Consider the following 23496-nt stretch of genomic DNA (forward strand, 5'->3'; position numbering starts at 1 on the left):
TATCGTGTATGATAATGACGTCATATTATATAATCGTCACTACTTCTAGCCAATAAAATGCTCGCTGTAATAGGAATGGCATGTCAAAAAAATCTGATTATTCCCTATATATTTTTTCAAATTTAGAATATGACAACAAGGGGAAAATTACGTGCATTCCTTATTGTTTGACTCTTGTAAGCTTTGTCTATAACATTTTTAAATTTTCCATGACAATAAAGCATATTTCTATTCTATTGTATATCCAATTAAACATGGAGTACCCCAGGGTAGTGACCTTGGACCTGTTCTTTACCTACTCTACACAGCAGATCTTCCTACAAGTCAAAACACATATGCAGATGACACAGCAATCCTTGCGGCTCACTCAAACCCGTACACTGCCTCGCAATTGCTTCAGACCAATCTCGATAAAATAAAGATTTGGTTACAAACATGGCGAATTAAAGTAAACGAAAGCAAGTCAGTACGTGTAATGTTCACTAATCGAAAAGGTTCATGCCCAACCGTCTCACTAAATAACCATGCACTATAACAAAATGATGATGTAAAAACGCAGATACGCACTTGGAACGCAGATTAACGTGGAAGAAACACATATTCACGAAAAGAAAACGGTTGGGGCTGAAACTCAGTAAAATTTACTGGCTAATAGGAAAAAGATCACAACTGAAATTGCACAATAAAATTCTAGTATACATCATCATCATCAGGCCATAGTCGTCCACTGCTGAACAAAGGCCCCCTCGAAAAACTTCCATTCAGATCTATCCTGCGCTGCTTCAATCCAGTTGGTACAAATCCTATTTATGTCGTAAGTCCATCTTGTGGGTGGTCTTCCCGGGTTTCGCTATCCGCTTTCAGTCTCCACTCCAAGATTTTTTTGGTCCACCTATCATCTTTCATTCTAGCGACGTGTCCTGCCCACTTCCATTTAATTTTGACTATGTGTTTTATTATGTCTTCTACACCACTTCTTCTACGAATTTCTTCGTTTCTCACCCTATCTCTTAACGTTATGCCCAACAATGATTTTTCCATTCTACGTTGCGTCACTTGTAGTTTTCGTGCAGATGTCCTTGTTAGGGTAAGTGCCTCGGCGCCATATGTAAGAACAGGCAGGACACATTGATTAAAGGCTCTTCTTTTTAAGCTGATAGGTATATCACCTTTAAAAATATCACGTAGTCTTCCATATGCTGCCCATCCCAGAGTTATTCTTCTTAGCAGCTCAGCAGTTTGATTGTCTCTGCTAATTTTTACCGTATGTCCAAGGTATATGTAGCTGTCAACAACTTCAATTTCGACGTCTTCTACCTTTAAAGGATGGCTCGGAACTAAATTCGTCATCATTTTGGTCTTTTGGTAATTAATATTTAGACCTACTTTCAAAGAAGACTGTCAAAGAAGAAATTGCCAGTTACTCCCAAAAATACGACAGACGACTGCAGAACCACCCCAACAGGCTAGCGAAGAACCTTATGAGCAAACAAGCAAACAGAAGACTAAATCGCCGCACTCCAAGCGATGTACCAGATTTTAAATTTTCAATTTTTTTTTGTATTTGTTATACACATTTATTATGGTCACAAATAATTTTGTTACTCAAACAACTTACTATGATGTAATAGAATAGGTTATTGTCACTGGACAGTCTCCTGCAAGTCTCTTGACTCTTGTAATTTATAAATAATTTATTTACTTATTGTAATCATTATTACAGATTCTAAATAAATGGGATGCCGAAAACAGGTACTCACCTACAAGTTTTCCAAAATCTCTAAAAATCCGGAAGTCCGTATCTGATGGGATCATTCCAGACTGAAATATTTCCTCTCCTGCAACTCGACCAGACGGATGCGGCACATGCTTGTAAACATGTACTAACCAAGGAGCTCCAGGTCCTGTTTGGAACAAAGTGATCTTTCCTCCTGCTCCGCACGCTTCTAAATTTAAAATAACTTTGCACTCCTTAGCCCATTTATGCTGTGTTATAAAACCATGGGCGGCTTGAAGCACCGTCTCTTCAGCTCCGTTGAAGAGGAAAATTATATTGTGAAGAGGTCTTTGGGGAGATTTAGAAAGTTTCCTTAGGACTTCTAACATTGCCACGACATTTATACCATCGTCACTTCCCCCTAAAAGTAAATGTTGGTGGTTAAAAATGAAAGTAAATTCAAAATCTTTATCTTACCTGGACTTGTAGGTACAGAGTCAAAATGAGAATTAATTAAAACAGCAGTGTCAGTCTCATTAACACCATGTATTTTGACCACAATATTTTTTATCTTCGTATAAATATTGATATTGTCAGTTTTCAACAGATTAACATAGTATGATCCACTAGCTAATTGTATATCTAATTCTAATTTTTGATTGGCATTTGCATTAAGTTTAATCTGCTCAATTTCCCGTTTTAAAAAATCAGTTGCCAATACTTCATTTTCGTATGATCCAACTACTCTTGGTCCTATATTAGTAAGAACTTCCAAATCATTAATTGCTCTTTCAGCAATAAATGAATCAGGATGGGTTTTCTAAAAAAAAGTAAATTCATGAAGAAAATATTATGTAACTTAAAAACAGAGTTTTCATATAATTATGTATTGGGACCATGCAAGTTCGGAAAAGGGACACCTTGTTTCATAGCTCAGCAACTTTTTTCGCACTTTTAATTGTATTGGCCAATTGCATTAGTCCTGGTTGCTGGATAATTGTCAAGACCACAGCCCAAAAAAGTTATAAGAAGAAAAATTAAGACTGAGGTTGTGTTATTAAAAGGTAAACAATTGTATGTAGTAAATAAAATTAATTATTAATGCAGTACTGCAAGCAAAATACAATTAATTAAATTTAATTTTATATAATATTTGCACATCATATCAATATTGTGGAGCAACGTATAATTTTTGTTCTTCAATGACAGTAGGTATGAAATATATATCAGGGAACACAACATTTTACGAAAACCTCCAAAAAAATAAAGGAATGATGAAAATTTGGGAATAGGTAGTTGAAATTGTCTATTATTATACCGGGTGTGCACTTATATTTTCCCCCATTTTAACTGCCTATAACTTCTAAACGGCTTAAGATACAAATATGCGGTTTTCGCTGAAATGTTTTATTTTAGTAAAAGTTTTGTCTCAATGGATTGAATGTTTTATATCGCTTTCAAATACGAAAAAAAATGGCGGATTTTTGAAAAAAACGTTGTTGACTTTTTTTAATGGAACACCCAGTATATTTTTCTGTAAATTGAAAGAAAGGTCATTCACCTATCCAGCGATATAAAGTTTTTCAAAATCGGTTGTCAAATCACTGAGTAATTAATTTTTAAAATGAGAGGTGCAACGTGGATATCACATACCTAAATAATATAACTAAGCAAATTGATATTATGTTATGCGATTTTCACATTGCATGTCTAATTTTAAAAATTAATTGTTCAGTCATTTGACAACCGATTTTAAAAATTTTGTATATCGCTGGATAGGTAAATGACCGTTTTTTTAAAGTTTTTAGGTAAATGACCATTTCTTATATCGCTTTTAAATAAAAAATGGCGGTTTTTTGAAAAAAAACTTTGTTGACTCTTTTTATTAAAACACCCAGTACATTTTTTGGTAACTTGAAAAAACGGTCATTTTCCTATCCAGCGATATAAATTTTCTTAAAATCGGTTGTCAAATGACTGAGAAATTAATTTTTAAAATGAGAGATGCAATGTGGAAATCACATAACAATATCATTTTGCTTAGTTATGTTATTTAGGTATTACTCTGGGCTAATTAGCAAAATTCATGGAAAAGTTATTTACCAGCAATTTTATTGCTGGAATCGAATTATAAGATCCTATATACTAATAATATAGGTATGCAAAGTCCGCAGATAGTGTGCTATTTTTTTTATAAACAAAATGGCGCCGACAAATCGTATTTTTTTCAATTATTGCTCTATAACTCCGAAGATTTTAACTTTACAACAAAAATACCCAAATAAAAATTCACCGCAATTAAATTCTGCATGTTTTTCACGATTTGCTCCGACGAAAATTTTCCTCGGAAAATGCGGGTTTTCCTAACAAAAACTCTAATTTTCAAATAAAGTTTTAGGTAAGTAATTATTAATAAATAAATAAATAACTTAGTGACATCAAAGCTTTCTTGGTATAGATTGTAATTCCAGAAGCCGGTGAAAATTAAACGAATATTTTAGCAACAATTCAATTGTTAATTAACAAATTACGATCGCAATAATAACCAAAATAATCATGATACATTTTATCGACAAAATATAAATTTTTCTTTTTTTTGCATAATCTTTAAATTTTGAAAAAAAAAATAGTTATAATACGCTGGTCTAATTAGTAAAGTACAAAGAAAGGTTATTTACCAGCAATTTTATTGCTGGAATCGAATTATAAGATCCTATATATTATTAATATAGGTATGCAAAGTCCGCATATAGTGTGCTACTTTTTTTATAAACAAAATGAAGCCGACAAATCGTATTTTTTTCAATTATTGCTCTATAACTCCGAAGATTTTAACTTTACACCAAAAACACTGAAATAAAAATTCACCCCAATTTAATTCTGCATAGAGGCATGTTTTTCCCGATTTGCTCCGACGAAAATTTTCTTCGGAAAATGTGGGTTTTCCCAACAAAATCTCGAATTTTCAAATAAATTTTTTGGGCCAGTAATTATTTATCAATAATTATATAGCTTGGTGAAATAAAAGCTTTCTTATTATATATTATAAATTCAGAAGCCGGTGAAAATAAAACGAATATTTTAGCAACAATTCAATTGTTAATTAACAATTTACAGTCGCAATAACAACCAAAATAATTATGAGACATTGATCCAACTTAGAAAGATTATAAAGGTGGGATGACTATTTAATATTTTGTCGACAAAATATAAATTTTTCATTATTTTGCATAATCTTTAAATGTTTAAAAAAAATTGTTATAAACAAATTAACAGTTCTCAGAAATTGCTTATTATAGTCTAATTTTAAAAAATACTTAAAATGCGTATTTCATAGGTCTTGAAAATGAATACTTTAAAAAAATTTTCCAACCATTTGCAAAAAAGTTATGAAACAGCAAAATAAATATACGAATTCTCCGTTGTTTATAATTTGTTTTAATTGTTTCAAAGCTTAAAAGTGAGTATATGGTACAACCTAATTACTCACAAAGAATGTCAAAAATTAGTGCAATGGTTATATTTTAATCAAAAATTAAAAATATTTTATTGTGTAATTTTTAGCGCAAACGTAGGCCTGATACAGAGTCGGAGCTAAAATGTTCACTCGAAGCGACTGACACGCTGCATACATTATTTATTAAAAGTGTACATCACGCGGCCGGTTGTCGCTCCGAGTGAAAATTTTAGCTACTGTACTGTGTTACTCTACTTTCGCGCGTGTAAATTACAGAAAAATATATTTATAATCTTTAATTAAAATATAATTATTAAACTGATAATCGATATTTTTTTGTAAATAATTAGCCTGTACTTTAAACTCACTTCTACGCTTTGAAAGAATTAAAAAAATATATAAACACAGTAGTAATCATATGTGTACTTTGCTGTTTCATAACTTTTTTACAAATGGTTGCAAAAAAGTTTTAAAGCATTCATTTTCAAGATATTTGAAACGCGTATTTTAGCTATCTTTTAAAATTATAATATAATAAAAACTTTCTGAAAAACGTTAATTTGTTTATAACTATTTTTTTTAAACATTTAAAGATTATGCAAAAAAATAAAAAATTCATATTTTGCCGACAAAATGTTAAATAGGCATCTCATCTTTATAAGATTTCAAAACTTGATCAGTGTATCATAATTATTTTGGTTATTATTGCGACCGTAAATTATTAATTAACAATTGAATTGTTGCTAAAATATTCGTTTAATTTTCATCAGCTTCTGGAACTATAATCTAAACCAAAAAGGCTTTTAAGTCACCAAATTATTAAATTATTGGTAGATAATTACTTATCTAAAACTTTATTTGAAAATTAAAGATTTTGTTGGGAAAACCCGCATTTTCCGAGGAAAATTTTCGTCGCAGCAGATCAGGAAAAACGCGTCTCTATGCAGAATTTAATCACGGTGAATTTTTATTTGAGTGTTTTTGTTGTAAAGTTAAAATCTTCGGAGTTATAGAGCAATAATTGAAAAAAACACGATTTTCGTGCGCCATTTTGTTTATAAAAAAAGTAGCACACTATCTGAGGACTTTGCATACCTATATAATTAATATATAGGATCTTATAATTCGATTCCATCAATAAAATTGCTGGTAAATAACTTTTCCCAAAAATGGCCTATTCTCCGATAATCAGCCCAGACTATATGTGATATCCACGTTGCACCTCTCATTTTAAAAATTAATTACTCAGTGATTTGACAACCGATTTTGAAAAACGTTATATCACTGGATAGGTGAATGACCTTTCTTTCAATTTACAGAAAAATATACTGGGTGTTCCATTAAAAAAAAGTCAACGATGTTTTTTCAAAAAATCCGCCATTTTTTTTTCGTATTTCAAAGCGATATAAAAAAATTCAATCCATTCAGACAAAACTTTTACTAAAATAAAACATTTCAGCGAAAACCGCATATTTCTATCTTGAGCCGTTTAGAAGTTATAGGCAGTTAAAATGGGGGAAAATATAAGTGGCCACCCGGTATAAGAAAGAGTTTACAATTCTACATCCCCTCCATTTTACAAAAATTGGGAAATACGGGGTAAAAAATATTTACTCGGGAGTGAAAAAATATACGTTCAAAATAGGCCCGGAATTGGATAAAATGACTAATTCTAAGCAACTTTTGTTCTATACAGTTTTTTCCCCAAGTCAATACTTTTCGAGTTATTTGCGAGTGAATATGTTCATTTTTAACAAAAAAAAGAATGTGTGTGTACTTTGTACGCACGTAAGAAGTTATACTTCTATTATATGATTTCAACGAAATTAATATACTTTAAACAGTTTATTTATATTTTATTTAAATATTAAACTAATTTTAATACTTACTACTTCTCAAAATTTTTTATTTAAACAGTGCCAAAAATTAAAACAATAAAAGAATAAAACACACACAAACAAACGCATTGAAAAATGCCACAAATGATTTCTGAACAATCCCAAACCCAGGAAAAATTTTTAACTAAATACGTATTTTCTGAAAAAAAAATTATATAATAAATAAACTTACAATCATAAAATGTATAAAAAAAAAAATAAAAAAATAAAAGTTTCCATTGGGGTTCGAACCCGCTTATCAGCGCAGTCAGTATTGAAATTCATTCACCTTAAACTTTTACCCACGAAGACCATGTGTCACCATGTACGAAGATCAACTAACTAAACGGATTCAACTTTTGACGGTTCTGAATTTAACCAAATTATTTTGATTTTGAATTGAAATTATTTAGAATTGAGAGAAATATTAAAATACAACAAACCATAGAGTAAGAAAACAATATATTAGGTGAATATTGATAGAAATTTTGATGGTAATCAAATTATGTAAATCAAAGCATTACATGCTATTTTGGTAGGTTCTTTTTAAATTTTCCAAATAGGTAGGTAAGAATTACCTTTGAAATTTTTTATTAGGATACCGAAACATTTACAATTATTACGTACCTGTCGCTTTTAAAAACTATTTAAAAAGTCACTACAATATTATAAACTTGCTTTTTCTCTGCCATCACAACAATAAAAACTAATATACACAACACTAATTTGTTTATCCAAAATCTCCATATTGAACAATTATTGACAGATGATTTTAACACCCAATCAGATCCCGTATAACGTTTATACCATAGTGTCGGTGTGCGTATGCGCCCAGTAAAATGAAAAATTTACCCTCGTGCCTAAAGAAGTATAACTTGTTTTTGGACGGTTTTTCGCAGATAACTCAAAAAGTAAGTACTCTAGCGAAAAAATATTCTTAGTAAAAATATAGCTTATAAAAAATTGAAAAAAATGGTGTACGCGTGAGGTCTGCAGACCCACCAGAAGCAGAGTTGTAGCTAATGAAAAGTAGATTCTTCTTCGTCGAATTCCAAATCGAATATTTCAATGTGAAATAACCAAAAAACAGAGCACTTTTCGGGGAAAATTCATTATAACTTTTTTAAAGTGTTTGAAAAAAGGTTTATTTTTGTTTTTTAAAAAAACTACTACCATTAAAAATAAGTGAGTTACGCTCAAAATATTGTTAGTCCCTTTTATTTTTTGGTTCAAAAATCGAAAAAATCACCCCCTAATTAGCTTCCCAAATAAAATTAATCGTTACCGCTTCACAAGTTACTTTATTTATGCATTGTTTATAGGTCTGGATCCCGCGTATGAAAAAAAAGTTGATTAATAGCAAGCTGAAAATTCGTTAATAGCTTAAGGGTGTCTGGTCGGATAAACTTTAATATATGGGAACACTGGAACAGGGGCAGTTTTAATTGTGGATGAGGTTAAAAATTTGGAACGGTCACACCACGAAAACGGCTCATTTATTTTGTCCGACAGAACAGACTTAAACTCTCCGAACAGAGATTAAACTCTCATGCAAAAATCAGACTGCTATTTATCACCTGTCATAATTCCTGTCATTTGACATATTCTACATGTTCCACTCATTAAAGCGCCCATTTGGTGATAAATAGCAGTCTGATTTTTGCATGAGAGTTTAATCTCTGTTCGAAAAGTTTAAGTCTGTTCTGTCGGACAAAATAAATGTGCCGTTTTCGTGGTGTGACCGTTCCAAATTTTTAACCTGTTCCACAATTAAAACTGCCCCTGTTCCAGTGTTCCCATATATCAAAGTTTGTCCGACTAGACACCCTTAAGCTATTAACAAATTTTCAGCTTGCTATTAATCAACTTTTTTTTCATACGCGGGATCCAGACCTATTATATTATCTATAAGTTTCATTGGTTTAAAGTGCTCATTTTTGAAAAAAAATTGGGTTTAAAATAAAACATTTTTATTATTCTGAATAAAAATGGAATTGTTCATGGAATTAACTTAAAAATTATTAGTAATACCAAAAATCTTAATAAAATGTATAAACCTTTTTTTTAGGCGCTTTAAAAAAGTTGAAATGAATTTTTCCCGAAACGTGCTCCGTTTTTGGGTCATTTCACATTGAAATATTCGATTTGAAATTTGATGAAGAAGAACCTTTTCATTAGCTACAACTCTGCTTCTACTGGGTCTACATACCTCAAGCGTACACCATTTTTTTCAGTTTTTTGTAAGCTATATTTTTGCTAAGAATATTTTTTTCGCTGAAGTACTTACTTTTTGAGTTATTTCCGAAAAACCGTCCAAAAACATGTTTTTTTCTGTTAAAAATGAACATATTCACTTGCAAATAACTCGAAAAGTATTGACTTGGGGAAAAAACTCTATAGAACAAAAGTTGCTTAGAATTAGTCATTTTATCCAATTCCGGACTTATTTTGAATGTATATTTTTCACCTTCAAGTATTCACCTTCAAGTAGAGTTGTAAAATTTTTCTTATATAATAATAGACAATTTCTACTACCTATTCCCAAATTTTCATCCTTCCTTTATTTTTTTTGGGGTCAGATAGTTCTTTGATTGGGCTAATACGTCAATTTGACAATTTCAATTGACAATATGAATTATTTCAGAAAGTTTCAAGATTTCTCCGATATTTGCGCACGATCTTTTCTCGTATCCCCTCCAAGTACTTGCACACCGCGAATATGGGTGATTCCATTTCAAACCACTCAATTTTGGATCTCCGATTTGTCTGAAACTTGGTGTATAGCTTCTGCGGAACGTAAAAATAAGCTCGGACTGAAGCATTTAAGCCCGAACAGTCTTCTTCTTTTTTTTTTCTCAAAATATCATTTGCAGCGATTTACAGTGATTTGGTATTTATTTAAATAAATTTGTATATTTTATCACAAAGCATCAGTAGAAAAAATAATGTTTTAATAGAAGGGCGTCTACTGTAAGTACAATTAACTCGGAAAATATCGATCTCACGACAAAATTTTTTAAAAACAAATTGTAATAAATATTGTAAATACGATTCATTTGGAACAATTTTAGTTCTTACCATTTTTGTCGAAAAGTTAAAAATGGCGGAGATATTGAGCAAAAACGGTTCTCCTTTAAAATTAAGATGACGGCTAACGCACCAGCAGAATTCATTCGCTATTTTAAATTTAGAATAGGTACTAGTGACCCCTATAAAGATTGGAAAAATAAAATTTTGGGCAGCTCGGCATGCAATGTCAAATGCTATCTCGACTGACTTTATATTTTTTACTCTGATTTTATTGCATGCAACTTTTTTTGTATTGTAAAACTATAAAAATCCTTTTAACCACTTAAAGTCCTGTGTTTTGGCAATATGTGGGCAAATTTTCAGCTAAATCGAATTATATGTATTATACAGGGTGGTTCATCTTATTCGCCTAGGTCTCTGTACGGAAAACCACTTGATATTTTAAAAAAACTTCTTCACGGAAATATACAGGGCCTTTAATACTACAACCTAAAAATAATGTGAATTATACAGGGTGTTCCAAAAAAGAGTGGTATATCAAAGTTATATTTTTTCTTATGGAATGCCCTATATCTGATGACATTATTAAATTGACCTTAAAAAATAAGCTATACTTTCATAAGGGTTCCCTATACCTAAATACAGGGTGTTTTGATTTATTTCGATTTTTATAAAAATGTAAGGTTTTAGAAAAAAATAAATATCTACGAATCTAAGAAGCAGTAACAAATTCTTTCTTGGATCTTAATAATAGACTATTTAGCATACTTAAACAGATGCTTATTGCAACAAAATTTCTTACAGGGTGGTCAAAATATGAGATTGTTCTATTAACAAATTCAAGCTGTAATAACTTACTTATTTTAAATAGAACACCCTGTATCTTACTAGTCTATCGCGTAGAAAATTTGCTTGGCTTTCAATTTTTATTAGGGTTTCCTATACCTATCTTTTTACAGGGTGGTCAAAATATTAGATTTTTCTATTAACAAATTCAAGCTGTAATAACTTACTTATTTTAAATGGAACACCCTGTAGCTTACTAGTCTATCGAGTAGAAAATTTACTTAGCTTTCAATTCTTATTAGGGTTTCCTATACCTATCTCCCTTCATTTTTTAAATATTTAAAGATTTCCTAATTTGTAAGCTTTAAAAATTAGAATTACATAAGTACCTTTGTCGTGTTTATGTACAACACATCACCAACACCTGCAATATACTTAGACAATATACTGTCATTAATAATAAAATTTTCATTGTTATCATGTAATCACACAGAGTGTTGTATTATTTTATTTGATTTTGGCCTACATGTGAAATTGAATAATACGTTTATTTTAAACCGCATACCCTATATTAGATGCCGTATTCAGGAAGATATTTAAATTATATTTCATTCCGTATAAGTATTTTCCATATCTTAACCCAACGGTTATTAAGTAAATTTAAGAACGCCACTTTTTGTTTGAATCTTTAAATCGCAATTACAAATAATTAAATGCAATGGCTACTTTGACGAGAACGAGCCTATTGTACAAAAATATGTAAAAATGGGTATTTACAGAATAACATGGGAATTTATATCTATAGAATAACATGTGTATTGAGAATGTTAACATGGAATTGAAGAGATTTTAAATATCTACCATTATAAAGAATAGAATATCGAGTATGTCATTTAAAATAAGAACACTCTGTGTGATTAAATGATAAAAATGTGAATTTTATTAATGAAACTATCTTGACTAAGATATTTAAGTATATTGCCGGTGTTGGTGATGTGTTGTACGTAATCACGACATAGGTACTTAATTCTAATTTTTAAAGCTTACAAATTAGGAAATCTTTAAATATTTAAAAATTGAAGGGAGATAGGTATAGGAAACCCTAATATGAACTGAAAGCTAAGTAAATTTTCTACTCGATAGACTAGTAAGATACAGGGTGTTCCATTTAAAATAAGTAAGTTATTACAGCTTGCATTTGTTAATAGAACAATCTAATATTTTGACCACCCTGTAAAAAGATAGGTATAGGAAACCCTAGTACAAATTGAAAGCTAAGTAAATTTTCTACGCGATAGACTAGTAAGATACAGGGTGTTCCATTTAAAATAAGTAAGTTATTACAGCTTGAATTTGTTAATAGAACAATCTCATATTTTGACCACCCTGTAAGAAGTTTTGTTGCAATAAGCATCTGTTTAAGTATGCTAAATAGTCTATTATTAAGATCCAAGAAAGAATTTGTTTCTGCTTCTTAGATTCGTAGATATTTATTTTTTTCTAAAACCTTACATTTTACCTTACATTAAAACCCTTATGAAAGTATAGCTTATTTTTTAAGGTCAATTCAATAATGTCATCAGATATGGGGCATTCCATAAGAAAAAATATAACTTTGATATACCACTCTTTTTTGGAACACCCTGTATAATTCACATTATTTTTAGGTTGTAGTATTAAAGGCCCTGTATATTTCTGTGAAGAAATTTTTTTTTAAATATTAAGTGGTTTTCTGTACAGAGACCGAGGCGAATAAGATGAACCACCCTGTATGTATAAAATGTAAAAACGGTATTTTAATGTTTTCTACACTAAATTTTTTGATTAAAAACTTATTTTTGAATCAAAATAATGCCAGTATTGTTGTATAATAGGGAACTTGCATGAAATTTTAAATTCGAAAAAAATGGTATAAATCACAACAGAACATAATTTAGAACCTGTATCAAAGATAAAAAAGTTTTGTTTGTCTTTCGTTTGGCCCCTAAAGACGACTAAAAATTCAACTTATACCAGCCACCCCAAAACGCGTCGTGACGTCACGGGGTTGTATGTTTACATTCTACACCAATTGTATATATAATTTTAAATTAGACATTATAAACGTCAGTAAAAAATTCAGTTATGTGACGTTAAAAGTGTTTTTGATCGTTTGAACTATTCATAGACAATTTGTACTTTTACAAAATGGTCTTATTTTTAATAGTAAACCTTCCTTCAGTTCCTTCAAAAACTGTATCAAACTCCAATTTTAAAAAACTGGTATATATTATTACAACGACATACGATAAATGTCATTAGAATATAAATATTTTTCCTTTATTCCCCGACGACGAGCTGGGCAAATACCCAAGTAGGTGAAGGCCAATAAACTAAAGAAGAAGAAGAAGGATATACGTAAATAGAACCATGAATGGAACCACATAGTTAAACTCTGTGACGTCACGGGTCGTTTGAACTATTTTAAAATAAAGAAGACTTTAAATTTGTACTTCTAAGTTATTATGAGTTTTTGAAGCGGCGTGAAATTTTGGAAATCTCATTTTTATACAAAACTGAACAATATTATGTTTTAAAAAAAATGTGCAAGTTCCCTATTGTTATAATGCCATTTATGAGTCCCTTCTTTTAAAACATTATTTTTTCATTAATACTTTATGATATAATATACAAATTTGTTTAAATAAATACTATAATAAATCACTGTAAAATCTCTAAAAATTATATTTTGAGAAAAAGAAAAGAAAAAGAGTGTTCAGGCTTAAATACTTCAGCTAGAGCTTATTTTTACGTTCCGCAGATGCAATATATCAACTTTCAGACAAATTGGATATCCAAAAGTTTTTGTCTGAGTGATTTGACATGGTCATATACAAACCATAGAAAGTACCAATTGGGTTAAAGATATGAATTTACAATTCGAATGAGGTTAACGAGTTTTACTTTTTAGTAAAGCTTTTTTTTTAATGGCACAGATGTTAATTATTCAGCCAGTCGCAATCAGATCATAGTGTAATGTGTAGATGTATAGTGTGTGTTGAGTAAATGTCTTATTACTTAGTAAAATTGATTTCATTGTCTTTACAAATAGACGCTCATTGTAACCGAATGCCTGAAGTTCCTCAGGTGGCTACAGATCCCACAAGAATAGAAATTATTTTTATTTATTAAATTTTTATTAATAAAGAAAAATTATCTACCCATCTGGGATTCAAACTCACAACCCTTGGGTCCAAAGGTAGGCTCTTTTACCAAGGAGCCACAAGTTATAAACAGGATAATCAAATAAATCAATCAACAATCACTGATCAATATGATAACATAGATTTCTTTGCAACTTTCAACTCATTCCTGCGTCAAATTTTGTGTACTGTTGGCTTGAGTAATTACTAGGTTTTTTATTAAGCAATTCAACATCTCAGTGATTTTATAGTCAGATAACTTTTTGTATTGTAACCATAGATACTGGATACAGTAGCGATCAACAGGTAGCAACAAACGCGGTCCAAGATTGCATAAGTTCTGCGAACTTTCAAAAGTGAGGCAACAGTGCGTCGGTAATTCGACACTGACAGTGACGTTTATACTATCAAAAACAATAATTTTTATACACATAGGGGCGAAATGTTGGCAAGTCAGTGACGTTCGATTTCTTGTTATAAAAAAATCGATTTTTAGTAGTTCCAATGTGACCCAAAATTTAGGCACGGGATAAAAAAGTTTATTAGAAGAAAGTATTTTTTTGTCTTTCTTAATGGCGGTACAGGCTCCTTTTTTCAATATTTTATTTAGTTATAGAGTAATTTCCACATACTAACATATATTTCTGAAATTGAGGTCTGTACCGCCATTCTTTATTATATTACGAATATGTGTGCCAATAATCTCGACAAAATATTCAAAATTAGAGCCGCAATCTTGGAACGCGTTTGTTGCTACCTGTTGATCGCTATTGTTTGCTCTTAATAAATTGTAACTGGGCTTGCCCATTGATAAATAAAATAAATAAATAATGTATGCTTTTATCCAGCCAATTTCATTTGAGGTTAACAATTGACCAGTGGCGAATCTGCGGGGAGGGAAAATGGCGATATTTCCCACCTAGCAAGGTCCAAAATTAAAAAAAAAATTGTTGAAACGTAAAAATATATTAGCTGGTAAAAAATAAATATTGGTAGTAATCTATAGTTTATTTTTTAACCAGGAGGAGTAAACTAAACTAAAAAGACAGATTCACACCCAAGAAAGTCACTAGAATAATAACCAAATACATCTTCTTTTTTGGTTGATCTAGTCGGCCTTCAACGGTAATCCATAAATATATTAAATTAATACGTCGCTAAAGAGTTCCAAAAACAACTGCTTTTTATATAAAAGCAGAATAACAATCTAAAAATTAAAGGAATAACATAGCAAACACAAAAATCGCCGATATAACTTAATTAACCTATGAAATGTCACTAGTGTCAAAATTTGATAAATGTCATTAGTGTCAAAATTTTATAACAGTGGAGTAAACTTGCCTGCAGTTGGACCAATTACAAACAAGCAATACAGCGCGGTAAATTTGAATCACTCCTCTTGGTTAAAAAACAAACCATAAATGAGAACTGGGACATGAGCAAAGAAATTAGAATACATATAGAGAAGGCCAGAGCTGCATTCTTTAATATGAAGAAACTGTTATGTGGAAACAATATTACTTTAAGTCTGAAAATTCGATTAGTGAGATGTTATGTGTTTAATAGATACACTTCTCAAGAAACTGGAAGCATTTGAAATCTGGGTGTATCAGAGAATCCTACGAATAAGTTGGGTGGATAGAGTTCATAACAAAGTTGTTTTGGATCAGATGGGAACAGTTAAAAATCGAAACTTGAATATTTTGGCCGTGGGCCCTGCCCTGATGTATCTCATACCATACCAAACTTCAGTTAAAATCATACCAATAGAATAAAGACTTTGGAGAATAGAAGATAAAGACTTTAGAACCTATATAAGAGGACTTCACTGTTAACATGCGATATATGAAACATAACCATATAACAATATATCTGTGCAATAATAATGTGTACTTGAATAATGTATTTTTGACAAAAAACAGTAAAATCTTACTTTAATTACCAAATTACTGAGAATAAGTTTTATTGATATGTGGCAACAGCGATTCAGAACCAATCGTCCCTCTTTCTAACTCCTCAGTTCTGACCAGTCTTAGTTGGGCCAGTTCAGTCAGGCCTTCTGTAACTGTTAAATTAATTTATTGTGGACTTGTATGTTCTATTGTGCGTGTTAATTGTGTGTTAAAAGCTTTACTTGCCTCTTATAAAGTCTCATATCAAATAGCCAGATCCAAAAAGCCTCACACTATTGGTGAAGAGCTTATTTTGCCAGCTGCAATTCAAATTGTAGAAACTATGCTTGGAGATAATTTTCCCAAAAAATTGAAGTCTATACCTCTATCGAATGATACTGTTGCCCATCGAATTGGTGATATAGCTGAAGATGTACAAGATCAGCTACCCGGGAAGTTGCGTAACAAGCTGTGTTCGATTCAGCTTGATGAGGTAACAGACAGTAATAAAGATACTCATTTTATTGCTTATGTTCGATTTTGTAATGGCACATTAGTAGTAGAAGAACTACTTTTCTGCAAACCAATAAAATTGAGAGCAACGTCGCTTGCACGATTTGCTATCTTAAATGATTACATAAATGAAATCTTTCAAGCGATCCCCGCTCTTTTTGGAGACATGTTAATGCTACACGTGGGTCTAACGCTTATCCTAATGTAATGTCTAATGAAGGTGGGAATGTAATTGCTCAGTGTGGTGAGGAAATAGTCAATATATTTGCCAATTATTTTTCGGGTACATATAATAATAGTGAGTATAATTTACCTAACTTTGATTTAGAGTACAGTGTAGATGTCCAAACTCTGGAATTTAGTCTGACAGATGTTTTTGAGGGAATTATGAGTTTAAAAACTACATATTCTTCAGGGCCTGATGGTATACCTGCAGCACTTATTAAGTATGTTTTCCCTTTGTAAACCTTTACAACAAATTTTCAATTTATCATTGTCATCATCTATATTTCCACATTATTGGAAAAATAGTTTTCTTACACCTATCTATAAATCTGGCAATCGCGAGTGTGTAAATAATTATAGAGGTATAACTATTCAATCAGCAATACCAAAACTTCTAGATAAATTGGTATCGATAAATCTTACCTGGGCTTGCCGAAACATAATTATTGATGAGCAACATGGTTTTTCTAACGGAAAGTCAACTGTAACAAATCTTGTCAACTACCAACAATACTTGTTGGGTGGATTTGAGAATAAGATTCAGGTCGACAGCATTTATACTGATTTCTCAAAGGCATTTGACAGGGTTAATCATAACCTGTTGGTTCATAAACTTCATGCGTCTGGCTTTGGTGAACCCATTGTCAATTGGATTAAAAGCTTTTTGATGGGACGTACACAACAAGTTCGTATCAACAATTATGTTTCTAAAGAATTCCATTGTTGTTCTGGTGTCCCACAAGGGTCTCACTGTGGTCCCTTGCTCTTTAACTTGTTCATTAACGATATTGGTAAGGCTATCAAAAACTCACACTTTCTACTATTTGCTGATGATCTTAAGTTATTTCGTTACATACATGATATATCAGATAGAGATCTTCTGCAAGATGATGTTAATAATATATGTTTATGGTCGAACCAAAATGGTTTAAGCCTAAATCCGACTAAATGTTCTTGTATTTCATTTGGTCATATAAATAATCTAACAGCTAATAGATATGTTCTTAATGATGTACTCTTGGATTCAGTTGCCGAGATTAAAGATTTGGGTGTATTATTGGATTGTGCATTGACATTTAGAAGCCATTATCTTAAAATTAAGGAAACAGGATTTCGCAATCTTGGTTTTATTTATCGCAACAGTCATGATCTCTCACCTACTGTATTCAAATTACTGTACTGCTCTCTAGTGCGCTCAGGACTTGAATACTGCTCTGTTGTTTGGTCTCCATTTCATCAAGTTTACATTGATGGATTGGAGAGCGTTCAATGGAAGTTTCTAAGATCCTTAGCTTATAAAGCACAGACTAATATAAGAAATACTGAAAATTTCGTCATAGATTATTCAGGAATAATGTCTCAATTTAATATTGCTACGCTGATGAACCGCAGGTTGAGAGCTGATATGTTGTTTCTATTCAAAATTCTAAACAATGCTATCAACTGTCCGTCATTGTTGGATAATGTGTACTTAAACACAATACATAGAACTCGACACACTGCACTCTTTTATATTCCTTTTCATAGGACCGAGTATGCTCGTAATTTTCCCTTGTCGAGAATGCTCAGCTTATGCAATGAAATGCTACTTGATCCGTTCTGTCCAAGCATTAATAAAAGGCAGCTTCAGAGTTTATTGATTTAAATATGTGATATTTTTTATCTTCTGTTATTGAATTTACTGTCTTATTTTACAAATTTTGTTGTTTAATTGTCTTTTATTCGTTGATTTTTGATGTTTTTTGTATATGATTTTTACTTTTACTATTTTTTTTGTACTCGTTTGTAAATGGTTCTACCGTTGAAATAAATAAATAAAAAATAAATAAAAAATAAATGAAGCAAAAATAGAGTGGGAGAATTGCATCGGAATATGTACCGATTGTACTCGTGCAATGTCCGGAAAGTTATAAAGTCTACAAGCGCTTGTGAAACAAAAGTCTCCAATGTGTATATGGACACACTGTATGATCCACAGAGAAACTCTGGCTTCCAAAGAAATGTCTCCTGGCCTGAATATTGTGCTAACCATAGTTAGTTACATAAAAATGAGAACCTTTGAAAAATGAGAACCTTTGAAAACAAGAATCTTTTCTGCACTTTGTAAAGACATGGGTGCAGTACATTCAGCATTATTATTTTGTTGTGAGTTTGTGAGGCAAGGTGGTTATCACGCGGGAAGTTTTTACAACATGTTGGTTTATTTGACATATTTTGAACATACAGCTTCAAGAAGCAAATACACATTATATTGGATACGAATGATAAAGTTAACGCTTTCTGTAGAAAATTAGAAGTGTGGAGCAGGAATTTATAGCAAAAAAACCTAGAAATGTTTTTGTAACCGTTGCAAATCATTTAGTGATGCTAACAAAAAATTTTAAAAGATATTTTTTTGCCGATGACCAATTAATACGTAGTTATGAGTGGGTCAGGAATCCGTTTTAAGTTACAGCCGAAGGGCTCTCTACTGCCGAAGAAGAAACCTTCATAAACTTTACGGCAAATGCTGAAATCAACAAACAGTTGATTAATTGAACAATAAATCCCTCTTTGAATTTTGGCAGAGGTAAATGATGAGTTTTCTGCATTGAAAACCAGAGCGTTCCGTATAATATTACCGTTTTCTACATCCTACCTTTGCAAAACAGGATTTTCTGCGATGGCTGATTTGAAGACCAAATTATAAATCGCAGCTTAATATAGAAAAATAACTGAGAGCGCCTATTTCTAATATTACACCCTATTCCGATAAACTTTGCTCTGCAAAACATGCCCAAGGAAGTCACTAATTTACATTAAACTTGTTGATAATTAATTTAGTATTCAGTGATCTTTATAATTATAGCTCCTTATCAGTGTTCATGTATATTTTATTTTTTATTTCGTCAGAATTTGTTTTGCTTCGATTTTAGTCAATTAGTCAATGTGTGTTTTTTTTATATATGCTCACGCCTCCCTAGGGGGGCGCGCCCCACAGGTTGAGAATCACTGAACTACAGAAATAAACTACATGGAAAGTTAGGATATTAGTTTGCTAAATACAATTTTTTTAACATTAAGTCAATCTAACTATGATCTAATGGAAAGCAGGGTTTATCTTTTGAATAAATTAAAATAGAAACTATTTACAACTTAACCCATTTATATATGTGCTATATTTATTTATAGAATAATTTGTAAATATACTTGCCTCGTCTTGTACATTCAGTGCAGTCGGTAAATTTTTATCAATATAATAAACAGCTCCAGTCAACAACAAAAGGTATATTACGGTTACAATACCAAAATAGAATGGTAAACTGTGAATATTATTCCTTATTTTTTCGGAATAATTGGGAGAATCATCATTCCAGTTATTGGGTAAATCAACTCGTTTCCTCATTTTAATTTATTCGGGATTCAACTATAACATTTACTTAACTTAAAACAATAAAACTTTTACAGTAATCTTATTGTTTTTTTTATTAATAATCGAACATTCTTGCTCTGCAGAACGACAGAGTAATAATTATTTATGCTTTTGGTTTAATGGTTTAATTTAAAACTAAATCAAGAATAAAGTCATAGATAAATAATATACATGCCCTGCGAACTCAATGGAAAAAATTGGTTCCATATATATAGTGAGCTTCCGGAATTAGAGATGGCGACACATAATGTGGATCGCTAATATATGTGGTACAAGGCTAATTGAAAAGAAGAAGAATATTTGACAATTGAATGTCGAGTTGGACAGTTGTGTTTATTTGGTAACAGCGTTGCCACATTCAGCAGATTTCTACTTTTTTGATACATTTTTGATATATTTTTTTTTTAATTCTAGTAGGCAATATTTTTTAGTAGGTTTTTGGTATACAGTGATAAGCACGCTAATAACCGGCAAAAAAGCTCAAAAGATGGAAAACATAATACATTGCGAAACAAAAAGAGATGAAACTAGTGGAGGTGGAAATTATCGTTATAAACGTACTATTAATTAACATTACATTACATAGTTTTCCAACTGTAGACGTCTGTGACAGCTGTGACAGGAGTATTTTATAAAATTCTACTGTCACAGTGACAGTTGTCATACCTCTGATACGTCTAAAGGTGGGAAACTATGTAATGTAATGGTATTTTAGACGTTTATAACGATAATTTCCACCTCCACTAGTTTCATCTCTTTTTGTTTCGCAATGTATTATGTTTTCCATCTTTTGAGCTATTTTGCCGGTTATTAGCGCGCTCATCACTGTATAATATCAACATTTTCTGTGCTATGCATTATGACTAAAATGAAATTAACTCTTTAATAGTATTTACATTTGACATTTTGCTACAATTTCCTAATGTCATTACCGAAAATAAGATTCAGGACGTAGGTATGAATACAGAGATTAGAGAAATAAATGAAACTGGTGTCTGATACCAAACTTTCTTGTTTCAAGCAGCAGTGCAGTAGTGTTTCGGGTAATATTTATATAACAAAGAGTTTTGACATTCGGTGAGGCTATTAAAATTAAACTAACGACGGAAAACTAAAATATGTATGTAAAATGTAACTTTGCAAAAATAATGTGTTTACCCGTTTCTATTAACGTAAAATGAAAAAGATTTTTTTCCGTTTTTAACCGTATTACAACTGATGATCGCAATAAACTTTTGAATAAATAGTTATTTATGATATAAATGTTAAAAGTACACGTTTAAGGCAAGCATGTGAAAGTTTGCAGAATGAGCGAAGCGAGTTCTGCAATTCACATGAGTGCTTTAAAAATGTACTTTTTAACACGCATATCATACAATATTTTTCTACAAACGTAATTACAGGACAATATCTACAAAAACTTTTACTTGAACTTGACTGACATTCCATTTTTATATTTTTTTGACATTACATCAAATTGCCTATACGGTCAATACGAACTGCAGTGCCTTAAAAATTTTAAAGCACTAGTGCCTTGAAGTAACATTTTTAACGCTCGTATGGAGTGCTAAAAATTGCATTTTTAACACGGTTGTAGAAAAAATGTATTTTCATGATTATTTGTCAAAGAAGGTATGAATGAGGTTGGGAATTGTACCAAATTTGATCCAGACATGCATAATATGTTAAAATCAATGGATGACAAAATATTATATAAAAATATTAAATATAAAACTGATAAAAATTAATTAAGTACCTAGGTCATTTTGTTTCCCTGTTAAAATGTAAAAAAAGTTTGGTTTTTTTACATTCACGTTATATTTATTTCTAGTTAAGTTAGCTGCTGTTTTTATTATAAAAAAAACCTAAATTATACTTAAATAAGTTAATAAAGTTTTAGTTCTTGATTTAGTAGATTTTAGCCAAACATGCAATGTATTTCCTAAATAAAATATGGCAACGTTGTCTTGTATTGAATTAAGTGCGTCATTTTGTAATTTTTGTGTTGTGTATTCGTTTTATATCAATTTTATATTTGTGTATTAAGTTTTTATCCCGTACCCAAGTGATTAGTGAAGTGAATGTTTCATATTTTAGTTATTAATAGACATTTTTTCAGTGTATAAATTATTTTTCTTCCCTCAGCTGTACCTAGTTGTTTCCAGGTAATGTGAATAATTCCTAATGTAGAAAGACATTTTACATTATGTTATGAAAACAATGAATTCATGTCAAGATTTATATAAATAATAATTATTACTGTCATTTGTTGGTTTCATTATTGTTCTTACATTGTCCATACATACATACTTATCATTTTTTAAATATAATCGCTGCTCATGCTAAATTCTATGCTTGTGCATGTTATTAATTTTTTGTTTTTGCAATAATTATTTTTATTTTTATGGTTTCTGTAATAAAAATATTTTATTGCAAAAACTAAAAATTAATAACGTGCACATTATAGAATTTGGTATGCCTAGCGAAGCTTCCAAAACGGTACAGATATCTTCCAAAACGTTACAGAGATCTTCCAAATCGTTACAGAAATCTTCCAATTTAAAACGCTTAGTTGGCTTCCAAAAATATCGATGGTGTTGGAATACGGGACCAGTTCTGCCTATAGAGTTCCCTTTCTACCCCACCCACTCTTCTATGATAATATATAGTATTACCAGATAGATAGGCAACTCACTGTAAAAATTTGGTTCCTTACGCCATTTGCGAGCGATGTGTTAACTAATCACCATTTGGCGGGAAATTCAAATGGACAAGCATTAATTTTATCCGTTTAGCGCCTCTTGCGGGCAATTTCGTTACTAATTAAAATATCTTGTTATTTTACAAGAAATAATCTCACCTATATTATTAAAATAAAATACCAAAACTTACTAAGCTTGTTAAAGTATTTTATTTAAATAATATCTAAGTAATACTCATAAATTATTCGGAATTCTCAAGTTGCAAAATATGTTATTTTTGCTGTCAAATTTAGTAAGGAAAAGGGATATAAAAAAGTTAGACAATTTTTTTCTAAATATAGGTACGTGTATTTATTCGTTGTTTCAGATAAAACAGTTATAAACTAATTACTATTTACCTATGCATTTTCTAACTTTTCTATGATTTGTACACAACAATAATAAACCATGTTTATTTTTTTTATTAACACAACACCAAAGTTCTTTCGCAACTAAAACAAAACTACACACTACACTTTATAAACGAAGGATAAGGAACCAACTGAAATTGAAATTACTAAGAATAAATCGTTACAGATAATACAATAAAAACTGTAAACTAATAGAAAATTATTTGTCTTAGAGCATGAGAGAAAAAGTTATTTGTATTTGCACTAACTGTCATTACTTTTGAAGAATTGACAAATAATTGACATCGTCGAGT

General features: G+C 30.9%; 1 protein-coding gene across 2 annotated transcripts in view; it reads right to left on the minus strand.

The window, feature by feature from the left end:
* Positions 1 to 20462, minus strand: part of LOC126880409 (endoplasmic reticulum metallopeptidase 1-like) — a 100533-nt gene extending 80071 nt beyond the window's left edge. The window contains exons 1-3 of one of the 2 annotated variants that reach the window (XM_050644251.1): positions 19873 to 20462; positions 2195 to 2537; positions 1761 to 2138 (exon numbers count right to left, since the gene is read on the minus strand). In XM_050644251.1, coding sequence (XP_050500208.1) covers positions 1761 to 2138; positions 2195 to 2537; positions 19873 to 20064 — 913 coding nt within the window. In that variant the 5' untranslated portion in view covers positions 20065 to 20462. The remainder of the gene's footprint in view (positions 1 to 1760; positions 2139 to 2194; positions 2538 to 19872) is intronic. The other variant, XM_050644252.1, reaches the window with a different exon arrangement.
* Positions 20463 to 23496: the final 3034 nt, after the last annotated feature.

This window comes from Diabrotica virgifera, chromosome 2, assembly GCF_917563875.1.
Source record: "Diabrotica virgifera virgifera chromosome 2, PGI_DIABVI_V3a".
NCBI classification, from domain to species: Eukaryota; Metazoa; Arthropoda; class Insecta; order Coleoptera; family Chrysomelidae; genus Diabrotica; species Diabrotica virgifera.